We start from the raw sequence: 14,903 nt of genomic DNA on the forward strand, positions 1-14,903 counted from the left end.
TAATATAACAGTAGATAGTTTTGCAAGTAGAGTAGTAATAAAAGTTAATTTTCATTGTTTAATATTAAAAAAAATACGCTGTACTAAAATTTCAAATGTAATAACTCCAGGAAGTTTATTATTAATGCAGACCTTGCAAATTCAACTACAAAAACAAGTGCTAAACTTGTTCACTAATACCATCCTTCCTCTTGTTCATATCAGTAATAAATACACTTATATCTAACCGGCGGCCACAGCGCTGGCATTATCGGCAGGTTGCGGCTCAGGTCTCCGCGAGAAGGCGTGTCGCGAGCCGCGCGGGCGGCCGCGGCGCGCGCCCCGGCCCGCGCGCGCCACGCCCCAGGCGCCGGCGCGGCCGCTGCCCGAGGGCCCGGCCGCGCTGCTGCTGCCCACTGCAGGGGTGCTGCTGTACGACGCTACAAGAAAATTACAAAGTTAAGACATTAATACAACATGTGAGAAATAAAGGTCCTCGAAATGCTTAATACCACAATTTAAAAAAATAGTATTTCATGGATTACGCAATAAAATGTATCACACGGAATATGCTAAGGAACTGGAAAACGATTGAAATGAAATGAAATAATTTATTCTGTAAATAGGATTAACGTCATTTACGTGTCATTTTTTAGGCTAGCTGGAGTCGACATTTCCTAGCTGGCTACTCTGAGAAGAAACGTCGAAACAAACTCAAGGGTCATGGCTTCTTTTAAAATCAAGCATGAGTCTTCTTTCTTATCCATTTTTAAATTCTTCCTAAATGAGGTTATTGAATCAGTACGTGGCTCTTATTGTATGACATTTAAACATTTCTCTTAACAGTAATCTTGAATACTCACGTAAGGGTGACGGTGAAGGAGGCACATCGACCACCAGTTTGTCATCATCGTCAACTTGTAGTGGACTGCCCGGTTCTGAGGCCGAGTCGCGAGGACGTTTCGCTTCGATAGTCGCTGGGGCCTGCTGAATTAAAAACATTATTAAATAACTGTAATCAAGCAGTTTATCCAAGTTCATAATTTTAACTTTAATTTTGTTGCTTTTACACGTCATATAAATAAATTATTAAGATATTAAAATTGTGTATACTTACAACAGGAGGTAATATTCCCATTTTTCTTTTACGTTCCCTTTCTTCCATCAGTTTCTTCTCTTCAGATTTTTGACGATCTACAATCAATACATGTTTTATGAAATATATGAATATATGAAATATATGATATTATGACATAGAAAAATACAATTGAGATAATACCCACATTTCAGTTCAATTTCTTCGTCATCGAGAAGCAGAGACACCACTTCCTTGGGTTTCAGCGTGTCCGGTTTGAAGTTACCACCGCTGATCACCATTCTTTGAATCTGAACAAAATAATCGATACTTAGATTATAAATATGAAACCAACGTCTGTGTGTTACGCAAACGACGAAAACAATCATACTCAAATTTATTATAAGTACAGCTTGACCTAGAAGAAAGCAAAAAAAATACCTTTTACCGTACAGCTCACACACACGTGGGTTAAGTCGCGGGCAAAATCTAGTTTAACGTAAACGTCAACTTTTTACATTACGTAAATTATAAAAATGCTAATCACCTCACTCTTCTCCCTCGCTCTCTGCATAATCCTTTCTTCAATAGTCCCCTTGCATATCAAACGATACACCGTGACTTGTTTAGTCTGGCCCAGCCTGTGCGCGCGGTCCATAGCTTGCTGGTCCACGGTGGGGTTCCAGTCGGAGTCGTAGAATATGACTGTGTCTGCTGCTGTGAGGTTGATGCCCAGACCGCCGGCGCGAGTCGACAGGAGGAACACGAAGATGTCTGTGCGTGCCTAGGGATATGTAAAATGGGGTGTTTTATGGTACTTTTCACAATAACCAGCGTTCCATTGCAAAGTAAAGGACTCTATCCCTTCTAAACAAATGCTAGAGGTGAACCCGTCTAAACAAATGCTAATAGAAAATGAGAAAAATTGAATCCCTCTTCTTCTAAGTCTTGTTGGAATTTGATTCTTATGTGTATAGAAAACTAACCTGAAAATCAGCCACCATGTCTCGTCGAGCGGAAATTTTACTGGAGCCGTCTAACCGCATGTATTTATGTTTTCTATGCCACATGTATTCCTGTCAACAAACATTTATATTTTACAATCGAAAATCTTCAATATGAGTTATTTTTAGACTATTTAATAGTCTGTTCCACATTTTAATTTATAAATTTTCTTTCTTTTAATCGTTATAGTGATACCTACGTACCTCAAGCAAATCAATCATCTTCGTCATTTGACTGTAGATTAGCACTCTATGTCCACGTTCTTTCAGTCTTCTTAACAGAGAGTCTAAAGCTGTTAGTTTACCAGCATCGCTAACAAGTTGATTTTTATCTGAAATTTAACAAAAGATATATTAATCTCCGGGTGGCACATTTTTATAGTTGTAAATTGCATTGTTATGGGTTTGAAGTTAGACTGAATTTCACTCTGCTAGCTTATCGGGAAGTGCCTCAAAATTGAGTTGCAAAACTCCAATCGGAACGACAATGGCGTTCTTCTTGACAGAAGATGTTGTTCGTTCTACTTTCATATTTTAACTATTGCGTAGGTCGGACTATAAATAATTAGTTGAAATATGAATGTAGAATGAATAGCATACTTGGAAAAGTGTCGAAACGTCGGGAACTAAAATTTAAAATTAAACCGCGATAAAATCCGTAAAAGTAGAATAGAATCATTTATTTGCCATAAACATGTGTATACATACACACGCGTGTGTTAATTTTTTATTTAGAGATCTGGTGATAAATGTGTGCGTTACCGGGCACGTGCAGCTCGGCCCAGCCGTGCGGCGGGCGCGCGGCGGCGGCCAGGCGCCAGAGCGCGGCCCGGCCCGCCGCGCCCGCCGCCCGCTGGTGCGCGAAGCGCCGCGACACCGCCCACGCCGCGCGCGTGCACGTGCACACCTGCGGACACGTACAATGTTAGACACTATATGTACAATACGATATGTGGCCGAATGGGAAGAAAGTATTAAATTATGGTAAGTCAAATTAAAATTCCACTGTATTCCAAAATAAGTTAAGTAACCTACAAAAAAAGACAAATTCTGTCAGATTATTTATAAGCAGGCAAAATCAATTACAATTCTAATCAAATCACAAAATGACAAAAGACCACTCTCACATGCTACACTCTGTGTTACTAAACAAAACTAATAAATAGTTCGCGAGGAACATCTACTTAAAGATTATGCTTTAATCTAACATCAAGATACACCAAAAATTCATTAGCAATAAATAACCTTTACATCTAAATCAATTAAAAAGACGTGAGCGCTTCGGAACGCTTGTCAGAAGTGATGACTAAAACTAATGTGAGAAAGAAAGCCTACCTACTACTGCTTTAAGCGTGAGAAAAAGGGAAGCCAGATAAAGTACCACCATAACACGTTACGTGAAACTTTTTCCCTTCCATAAGAAGTGATCACTTGAAAATAAGTTCTTTGTATGATTGGTATTAATCTTTTACCTTTTGCTGAGCAGTATACAGGAACGAGGGTAGCGGTGTGGGCATGTCCGGGTAGGTGACCGGCGGCCGCTCCACATGCGGTACGTCCGGGACCTCCATGGGCTGCACGGCTATCACACCGCCCTCCTCTGTCTTGATCTCGCTTAGCATCTCCGTCTAGAAAGCAATTACACCAATTAAAATGTGAATTTTGAAAAATATTCACACATCTATACAAATATTCCCAGAAGAGATACATCAATTTAAACTTCGACTGCACAGATAGCCGAGTGGTTGAGGTCATCACGCGAACCCCACATTGCGCGACGTGTCGCGGGTTCGATCCCCGCGTAGGACAAGCATTTGTGTGATCCACGAATGCTTGTTCCGAGTCTGGGTGTCGTTTAGCATATGAATTGCATGTTTGTGAAACACCCCGCGACACAAGGATAAACTGCCTAGGTGCGGGAGTCGTTAAAAAAAACAACTAGTAAATAGTTTAAATATTTGACAATTAAGGAAACATTTTTTTTTAAATCTATATTTATACTAATATATAAAGCTGAAGAGTTTGTTTGTTTGAACGCGCTAATCTCAGGAACTACTGGTCCAAATTGAAAAATTCTTTTTGTGTTGAATAGACCATTCATCGAGGAAGGCTTTAGGCTATTAACCATCACGCTGCGACTAATAGGAGCTAAGATACAATGGAATATGTGAAATAAAACAGGGCAGGTATAAATCATAACTTATATCTTCTACCCACGGGGACGAAGTCGCGGGCAACAGCTAGTTCATTATAAAAGAATACTAAAGTAAGTTTGTTGAAATGGTAGACGCTTCCGATACTACCAATTTATGCAAACCTATTTTTAAGAAACTATAATTATACATAAACTCTGTTAACTCAATCATAAGTTACTTACTTGTCCATCTCTTTCCCTCATATTCCTTATTCTCATAGCTTTGTGTTCAATAGTTTCAGGAACGTAATGTATTGTATGTTCGGTATGTGTGTAGAATGGACCACCTGTTGACAAGAAAATAATTAGTAAACAAAAATAATATTGAGCATAAACGATAATAAGCAGACAGCTTATCTGCCCTAACGCATCCTTAGTAAAGACCATTCCAAATGTCCAATAATGAATAAATGAATTATCAATATTTAGAAAGCAAAACACCTCACCTTGAATCCACAATGGATCAGTAAACAACAGCTCCTTCCACATCAAGCTATCATCCTTTCTCTTTCCAAACACATCTCCATCGGGACACACCAACAGCTTGTCCTTGCTGGTCACTCTATCATAGTAGTCGTGACATAAGTCTGTCTCTGTCACGCCTGCCTCCTGTTTGACGTCACAAACCTGTGAGGAGGTCCACCAGCTGTGACGGTGACGGAGCTTTTCGTATTTTTCTAGGCAATACTCAATGTGTTGCATTCTGAAATAGTAAAGGGCGATAGTGAAAAATTCTAGTGTTTTTATGTGGCAAATAGTAGCCTTGATAATGAATACTTTGATGTAAATTTAGAGAATGAAAATGGTTGTTGCTTAATGTTTTTATACTCAAGAATAAAAAAACCACAAGTTTCGAAGGTATTTAGGATGCATAACGAGGCGTGCGTTTTAAGGAACCAATAAGAAATCCATTACAACAAAACTGTTTACAACTGGTAAAATCAATTAAACCATTTTAAGAGCACACTTTACTACAACAATAAAACATTTAACCATGTATATAGTATGTCAACAAGATTAAATCACTGATACTCACGCAAAAAGCCATCCACACAGCATAACCCTATACAGCTCCATGGGCGATAGATCCATGAACCTCGTGAAGGCAAAGAAACTGTTATCAACAAACTTTTTCCCCCCTTCAACCTCCATTTCCTCCCCATTGACACTTCTTTGTACACTATCAGGGGTTAATATGGACAGTTTGTTGTATAGTAGATGGCGTTTTGAAGGTATGGCACGGATGAGAATGCATTCTTCTGCTACCAGCTTTGGTATGTGATAGTCGTCGACTTGCATTGAAAATGGAGATCTTACGTCGCGTCTCTCGAATAATTCGGGGTGATTGCATACCTGGATTAAATAAAAAAACGTTTTAATATACCAATCCCACTTCCTATAATATTGTTAACGCTAAAGTTTGTATGCATGAACATCTGTTTCTTATTCAATCACTGAACGGATTTAGACAAAACTTGGTACACAGATAGTTTTATAACCAGGATTAACACATAGGATATTTTATGTTTTTGTGAGGTCATTTTCGATTTGTAGAGGACGGACATTCGGGCAACAGCTAGTTTGATCATGTTTTCGCTCACGTGGTGGTCGATTATCGAGACAAAAACCTTATATCCTTAAGTCTAGTTGGATTCATAACAAATTTAACCCTCTTCAAGTTGTTATCACATTAAAATATCAGTCTGTGTAAAAGCTGTAGTGATAGACAGTAAAATTGGGTAATTAGTAATCTTTGCTCACCTTTCTAAATTGCATAACTAAGTTCATAAGATTGGAAGTGAAGTTCTTATCTACGTTGTGACCAGACTCGGCGCCCACAGAGTAGTGGAGTAATTCTTCTATTTTTATTTTCTTCTTTAAAGCTGTAATGATATGAAAATATAACACCAGTTTACAAAAAACGCCATGCAGAATAAGAATACACGATGCCAATTTTTTACAGATTTATAGATAGTGAAATTAAAGTTGATGAGTTTCCTCAGTATTTCGAAAAATACGAAGAAGTGTCTAATTAAGTGAGTGTTAAGGTGTATTGTGTTGCTCAGGTAATTGCATTGGGGAAGTAAGATAGGAAGTTACTCTCTGTAAAATACTGTTACAGTCTAACCAGATGTTAACTTGGGGAAAGGCTAGGATGACAAAAAAAGAAGTGTATGATGTTTTATCTTTCTTCCCCAATAACTGTGAATGTAAAACTTTTTCCCATACCTTATTTCTAAATATTACACAGTCTTAAACGGTATAAGAAAGAAACACATACCTATATACAATAATTTCTGCCTAATAGTAAGCGGACAATGCACCATAATCTCAATTTTATCAGAGAGCTCGTTCTCTACGTCCTTTTTGATTCGCCGCAACATGAATGGCTTCAAAATCATGTGTAGGCGCGATAAATGCTCTGAAAGGTAAATTTCACTTTAAAACATTGTAGAAATAAATTTAAAGCAACTCTAAGTAGAAGCAGTTAGGTGGAATATCGCATAACTTTGTCACTCTGGGGAATTTCTAAGAAACGTCAAAGTTGACATTAGTGCATTAACATAAGACATTTTCAACAGCCTATATTGTGATGCACACAATACCAGACAAAAATTCTACTCATATTTTATGATATAATTAATAGTCGACAGTGATGTAGAGGAGTTTTTTACACACGATCTATTCATTAACATGTTATAAAGATCGTGCCTCTACCAATACGCGTAGAAACTATGATTGCTATTACCTATAAAATCTAAATGGTTAAAATGTACGATAGATATAACAATAAACTTACTCTCATCAATAGTACTCTTATTCTCGGCGTGACTCTCGATATCTTTGGAGAACCATTCGTTGAATTCCTCATGGGAGTCGAATAACGTCGGCATTATAAAATGCAATAGCGCCCACAGTTCCGCCATACTGTTCTGGATAGGAGTACCTGGGAATAAGTGTTATAATATTATACAATACATTATGGAAAGTTATGTTTTGATAAAGAATAAAGGAACCATCAGACCCAGGTAAAGTGGACTTGAGAAAATCTTTGATCGAAATTAACCCCTTCATAAGATAAAGTCAAAAGAAAAAGCTCAAATTTCAATAACATGATATTTGCAATTTAATAAAAATAATACAAAGAAAAAATTGTAGTAGTTGGGAAAACGCCAAAGATGACAAAGAAAAAAATCAAATCTCAGACAGGACTCGAACATGCGATCGCTTTACCCGCCAGTCACGGACCAAGATTGGAATTTCTTCAATGCATCGTGAAAAATCTTGATACTTGATATTTATCACAACCACTTACCAGACAGCAACAATCTATTCCTACAGCTGAATCCAAGCAGCAACTTCCATCTCATACTCGCAGAGCTTTTAATAGCCTGAGCTTCATCCAGTATCATGTACTGCCACGACACACGGTTTAAGTACTTCAGATCTGACACCACAATCTGGTATGACGTCACCACGACGTGGAAAGCCGCTTGTCGTGTATGCAAGTCTTTACGTTCCCAGAATTGACGAAGGATTTTGCGCTCGCTTGGACTGCCCCAGTATGGTACCTAGAATTAATTGTTTATTTAATATAAACTTCTTGGTCTGGTAGGGCATGAGCCTGACCAATTATTTTGGAACATTCAATTAAACACCATTAATCTAAAAAATATTTTTTTATTGAGATAGCTGAACGATTATGACAGCCAAATATTGACTTTGTTCATCGACTGTTGATGCTGACCATTCATAAGCAAGCATGCCAATACGGAATTGTGTGCATGTCACTGGTATGCAGTTATAAAATATACTTCTAATTTTGGTATGCTTTACTAGCATCTTAAGAAATTCTTGTCATACTATTGGTATGGCAACAAAGACTTAGAAACACTTACCACTTTGAAATCTGGTACAAATCTCTGCATTTCCTGCTGCCAGTTGTGTAGTGTCGAAGCGGGTGACACGACGAGGAACGGCCCCCATACACCAAGTCTCTCAGCCACGTGACATAAGAACGCTATGCATTGTACCGTCTTGCCGAGACCCATCTCATCTGCTAATATGCCACTGATACCCTGAAAAACATGTTTTATTTAATTTTTTAGCTCAACAATTTTCCTATTATCATTTGGAAATTTTCAGGCAAAGGTACTAAGAATAGAATATTCTTTATTGCACACAATTTAAATACATACAGTTGGCACAATTTTCGGTCTTATCACTTAAAGCGTTTTTTTACAGACAATCTTTGGATGAACTAGATTTTGAAGTTTTATTTACTAGCTCAAGAAACGCGCTATAGAAGTTAGGACTCAAGTAAGCTAAGCTGCATATTTCAATACACCAATTTATAAAAGTAATAAATAAAGAGCTTTTAAATCGAAATTCTGTACCATTTTGATATCTACCAAAACAACTCAATCCCAAACGCACCTGATCATAGAGATTAGCCAGCCAGTTCATCCCTTTGAGCTGGTAGCCCTTGAGCGTGCCCCTGAAGATGTCGGGCTGGTCGTGGTCGCCCGCGCGGCGCTCGGGGCCGGGCGCGGGCTCGGGCTCGGCGGCGCCGGCGGCCGCGTCGAACAGCTGCGTGCGCGCCCGCTCCGCGCGGAACGCCTCGCGCGCGTTGCGGGACGCGCGGGCCTTCATCACCTCGCTGGGGGTGACGCCATCATGAATTTTAAGCTTGGCTTATTTACATTTAAGTAGTTAATTAGTTAGTAAATTTCTGCATGGATAACCGAGTGGTTCAGGTTATCAGGTAAAACCCACTAAGCTCGACAAATTGCGAGTTCAAGCCCCGCACTTGCGTGATCATCGAATGCCAGAGTCTAAGTGTCTTTATGCAAGTAACTTGAATACTTGTAAATCCGCCATACAAGGATTAAATTCTATAATGCGAAAATCGTTATTTTTCAGAAGAGAAATTGCTTGAGAATTAATAAAAGAATATCCATGATCAAAACTTCTGTCCTTTGTAGCCGAGTGAAATTCCTATAAAATCAGGCTTAGATATCAAAGACGACATTTAAGTTCGAAAATAAGTCTATTATTTTATTCTGTTACAATGATTAGTACCAACCTATCATAATGATCAATAGCTGCGAGTCTCGGGTCCCGGTCCTCGTCGAGTTGCCGCAGGATCCTGGCGGCGCCACTGTCGCCGTCGTCCCCGGCATTCATCTTCTTCTGCATGAAATGCGCGTACAACTCGGTTTGTGTTATCAGGAAGTTTAGCTTGCGACGTTGCCGTTTCGCTTCCATGAGTTCTACGTCCATCTATCAAGTGAATTTTTAATTTTTAGTAATTAATAAAATTCAATAGTGACACATTAATATCATGATAAAATCCTAATTGTTGGTAAATATATTTGCTCAAAAACAATTTTAAACAATTCCATTGCCTTGGACCTTTTTTTATCACACAGCGCAATCACAGCGCATCAACAGCGCAAATGCTTAAGAAAACAGGTTAGTGTTAAAAACGCAACATAATATACCTTTCTCTGTTCCTCAGCCTCCCTTTCCATACGTCGTCTTGTCTCCCTCTCGGCTCGATCGTATCGCCTCCAATAAGCTTGCATCTCTCGACTCAATCGCTTACATCGCCATACTGTTTCCTTCATATTTTTCTGACTCTGTAAAAACCAAAGGCAAAGAATAGTCAAGAAAATTGACTAAAAAATAAAAAAAACTCTTTAGTCACAAAGTACTCGTCACTAACCTGCATAGCAATATGCCTCCAATGCTTACAGCACAAGGTTGCTAATCGTTTCCTTTGCAGCATAACTTCTCTATGTGTGGCAGTACGCGCCCTTTGCACTTTACCAAGCTCTTTCTTAACTAGTAGCAACCAGTGACGTCGTCTGCGAGCGGTCAGCGCTTCGGGGGTTTTTAATGTTGATAGCTTTTTGCGTCCTCTGTAACATTGAAGAATTCATAGATTTTTAATCTTGACTATTTACAAAGGACCATTAGGATGTATTGTTATTAGTTGGTTGTCATATACTGGAGGGAAGACAGAAATCAATGTTAACGGCACACAATAAATGAACTGAAAAAAGTATGACAACAACAATTCTTATCTGTGGGATTAATTGAAACAATCTAGTTCAGAACATAGAAAATGTATATCAACAAACATCTTCATAGGAAAGTAGTCTTTAACAACCAGAAAATAATGGCTTATAATAACAATTTCTGAGATGGCGTGACGTGATCACCACGCCACGTACGAGAAAAAAAGTATTTTATATAACTTTTGCCTTACCTTACACCAGGCTTCTCCGTGGACATGTTATAATCATCATTGTCAGGTTCATCCTTCAAATTACGTAATTGTTCTTCCCAATCAACACCATCAGGCTGAAATTTATAATGTAGTATGTTGTAAAATATTTTACGCTTACGCACTTAACTTTAAATAAGTAAATAAGCTTACTGTACTGATACACGTGACATAATATATAGCGTATTGTGTATTAGGTAGCAATGAAATAGAACATATGTTTGAAAAGTAATCCACTAATGCACAGCTATGAGGCCTAAAAACGATACTATAGTAATTATATCCTCACCATATCACCACCCTCATTGCCTCTTGCATCTCTCACCCTCCCTCGCCGTGCTTTGTGCAAGCCTCTTGTAGACGACCCTCTCTCCGCAGGCCGTCCTCTCCTGCCTCTCGTGGAGGGTGGTGGTGGCACCGGCCTGCTGATACGACGCTCTGGGTATCGATCAACGGTGGATAGGAGACCAGCCCCATAGTACATGTAGCGGGAATTCTGAAACAAATTTAAGATACTTAGAATTTAAAAGCACAATCCAAACTAATATTATAAATGCGAAAGTAACTCTGTCTGTCTGTCTGTCTGTCTTTCTGTCTGTCTGTCTGTCTTTTCTTCACGCCTAAACTACTGAACCGATTTGTGTGAAATTTGGTACAGACATAGTTTGAAACTTGAGAAAGGACATAGGATAGTTTTTATTACAAAAAATAAAAATAAAAAATAAAATTTATTACGGACATACTATTTAATAGTGCCATCTATTGGTCAAATGTCGAGCTGTTCCTATGCTCCGTAGATAGATGGCGTTAATCGCGCAATGGTGTCATTACACGTGTTCGGTTCATGTTATTGTTTTAATTCATCGGAAAATCCATCAGAAAAATGTAAATAAACAGTAAAAAGGTGTAAAAAAAATAATATTAATATAATAAAAGTTTTACTACAAAGAAAATGCTCTAACGGAGTATAGATAATTCTATTAGTACTACGCGCAATGGTGTCGATCGTTACACGAGTTCGGTTCATGTTGTTTTAATTCATCGGAAAAAAGTAAATAAATAGTAAAAAGGTATGAAAAAAATAATAAAATAACATATAAAAAATATAATACTACTTTTAGTACAAAGAAAATGCCCGAACGGAGTATAGATAAATAATCCGAGTTGTCACTATGGTCGATAGATGGCGTTGGGATCGAAATAGATCGCGCTATGGTTTCGTTACACGCATTTGGTTGGACATAGGATAGTTTTTATCCCAAAAATCCTGCGGGAGCGGGAACTTCTCAAAAATCCCGCGAGATCGGGAACTATGTGAGTAAAACCAAAAATCTGCCGGAAGTCATTGTCCACGCGAACGAAGTCGCGGGCAAAAGCTAGTCAAAAATATATTATTGCATTTTCCTTTTTTCTTTTTTAAGGTCGCAGCATCTTGAACCTGTATTGTTTTCTTTTCTATTCTTGCAAACAGATGACACTCAATAGGTAGTGTCAGAGGAGTGGTTTATCCATTGTTTGCTAAGAGACATGTGATGTGCACACTATTAATTATGCCTGCAGATAACATTACAAAGAATATACTGCAAAAGTTCTTATTAGAGCTAAACTATAATAACAGATCAAAGTCTATAATCAACTCAGAAAAGACAGACATAATTATATGTCTAAGGAAAATAGATGCAGAACCTTTTGAATATTATTTTAAGACATATATAATAACAATATTTATTTATAATATATTCTGTTATTCTTGTGATATAATAATACTTTCCTTATACTGACTGTAAAACATTAACAAAATATCATTATTTCTATTTGATAAAATTTTAAATTACCCCTTGGTCCTTGTAATACTTCTTAGCATATCTATTTTGATGTTTCCTCTCCTTCAGCAATCTCTGTATCCTCGACTCTTTTGCAGATGGAGAATCTTCATCGCTACTTGTCTCTGACCCTGAAGACAATAGGACATCTCGCAGCCATTCTCTCTCCTCTCCTACTGAACTTAAGTTGTACAGTCTGAGGCGGTCACTTTGGCGTTCTGTAACAAAGGTAATAAATGATTTACATTGAACTGAATTGATGACTTTTTGAATGTCAAAGAATCTGTTTAGACCGCACACCCTTCAGTTATAATAATGATGGATTTAAGAAGGTATTTATGAATAAGTAAATTATTTTCTTAGGTATGTTTTAATGTGGCACAAAAAGTTTGAAATTGTATTAATTTCATTAAATAAAGTATTCATTTGTAGGTATAGCCTTATAATGTAAAAGTGGAATTATCAAGGTCTTTTACCATAAAACATAATTTTTATTTCATAACTGCAAACATGATATATGTGGTTACAAAATATTTGTGATATTGCACTATTTTCATCTTAAATTAATTATTTTAATTTAATTATTATATAATTCTTGATTATTTTGTATTGTTTTGTTTACTTAATTCAAAAATTGTTTATAGTAGTAGCTAACAAAGACGATACCATTCAAATAGGAGCTGTTGGATAGTAAAGTTTTAGTCTGTTGATTTGAATGGCTTTGTTTATATATGTAGGATAGTTTTCAAAGCTGAGAGACTAACCTTGCTTGGTAGTAACTACTCCATGGATCATCCGGTCTCCTTTGGACATCTCGTTTCCAATAGACTTGGCGTCTGAGTCATCATCACTGTCGGAAGCCCCATCAGAGTTCAGTATCCTTTCAACTTGACTCACGAAAGGCCGCACGTCCAGGGAGGCCTCCAGCCTCTGTATGTGCACGGGCCTGGCAACCTCATGTCTCTTCAGCACCGTCTTTCCCACCAACTTCTCGGACATTTTAATGAAACCTTAAAAACGAAATCCTAAATGTACCGAAAGACCCAACGGTTAACGCATGTAACACAACCAAATCGCGTTTTTTCAAGTGCAAAAAGAAACAAAACAGAAACGAATAAACGATAGTAGAAACCAAACAGCAGCGATCACACACGAATCGCGAATACATCCAATATCATTTGATACACGAAGGGAACTCTGTGCAAAGTTGAACTCACACTATAATTGACTTCCTCGCATTGATTACTTAACACGAAATTCCACAGCATTCACAAAATGGCGCACGAGAATATTCGACAAATCGCTGTCAATGTCGCCGCCCGAGCGGCGCAAATAACTACTCATTTCGTATTTGAGCTTGAAAAAACACGAACCCGCCATAATTGATGATGTTGAACAACTAACTGAACCTCATTCCCATCTCACTATTGGTCGTGACTTACGGTGACGATTCAACATCCAATAGAATGAAATGTCAGTAGGGAACCACCCAATGAAAAATATTTCGTAAACCTCTAGCGGTCAATTGTAATTGCGAACAAGGATTCTTCAATCAGCTGTCAAAAAAAGACGCGTTCGTAATCGTCAACTCGTAAGTGAAGTACATAAAGCTGTAAACCAAAAATTAAAAATAAGCGTCGTCATCAAAACTTATGGACTACAGTTATCTACATAGTTCATGGAGAAATTCTATAAAATCTACATATTTTATGAACCGTCGATATGTTGTTATATGTATATTATTGCCATTAGGCTACATTAAGCGTGTCAATCTGTCAAAAGGTTGTCCTACAATGTAAATTATAAAATTATCGATGACGTTCATTGAGTTTAATTTAATTGTCAAAATCTTTAAACTAAATATCAAAACATATCACCTCATTTGATTGAATTGCTTAACGAATATGTGGTTGTATTTGGTGCAAAGACCAGGTCTTTGTATTAAACTTAACCATATACCCGTCTTTAAAATCATGAGGGACTTATATGCTATATTCAATTGCAATTATAAAATATTTATACAAAAGATAATTGGACTTGTTAAGATTATTAAACACATTTTAACATCTTAAGGCTCTGATTTGATACATCATCATCATCAGCCCATATTCGTCCACAGCTGGACATAGGCCTCCCTAATTGCACGCCATCGAGATCTATCTTCCAGATTTGATTCATTTGTCACAAAACCCCAAATTCGTGAAAGTTAAAAAGACTAATGCCCATGCTAAGCCATGAGCCTATACTAAGTTATGAGTATTCATTTTGTTTTACCAAGCATTGTTTGCAAGCAGTCATACAAACACATTGCTTATACTGATCTGTAAAACTTGTCTTCTTATTACATTATTTTAGCAATAGATTTATTCTTGTTACATGAAATTTTTACAAACAATAATATATCATAAATTATAAATTCGATAATAACTAAACCAATGTATTAAAAATGGATAAATTAATAATACAGTGAAAAGTTTGTGCGTCCTAAAATACGATAAAAGCGAAATGTGCACATCACTAAAATGAGAGCGTCACC

The 14,903-nt window shown here is 37.5% G+C and overlaps 1 protein-coding gene across 1 annotated transcript; it reads right to left on the minus strand.

The window, feature by feature from the left end:
- Nucleotides 1–315: 315 nt before the first annotated feature.
- LOC113499600 (chromatin-remodeling ATPase INO80) lies at nucleotides 316–13,763 on the minus strand (the record flags this gene model as incomplete). The annotated part of the gene is made up of 26 exons (XM_026880114.1): nucleotides 13,585–13,763; nucleotides 13,132–13,377; nucleotides 12,380–12,585; nucleotides 10,834–11,040; nucleotides 10,527–10,621; nucleotides 9,981–10,176; nucleotides 9,757–9,894; nucleotides 9,339–9,535; nucleotides 8,690–8,912; nucleotides 8,152–8,331; nucleotides 7,569–7,824; nucleotides 7,053–7,199; nucleotides 6,534–6,674; nucleotides 6,014–6,135; nucleotides 5,289–5,605; nucleotides 4,699–4,955; nucleotides 4,436–4,539; nucleotides 3,531–3,686; nucleotides 2,821–2,965; nucleotides 2,263–2,390; nucleotides 2,041–2,130; nucleotides 1,602–1,838; nucleotides 1,263–1,365; nucleotides 1,097–1,173; nucleotides 843–966; nucleotides 316–419 (listed from the first exon to the last, which is right to left on the minus strand). Coding segments are annotated over exons 2-26 (4,185 nt in total), but the record flags the coding sequence as incomplete, so codon positions are not given.
- Nucleotides 13,764–14,903: the final 1,140 nt, after the last annotated feature.

Source organism: Trichoplusia ni, chromosome 12 (genome assembly GCF_003590095.1).
Source record: "Trichoplusia ni isolate ovarian cell line Hi5 chromosome 12, tn1, whole genome shotgun sequence".
NCBI lineage: Eukaryota > Metazoa > Arthropoda > Insecta > Lepidoptera > Noctuidae > Trichoplusia > Trichoplusia ni.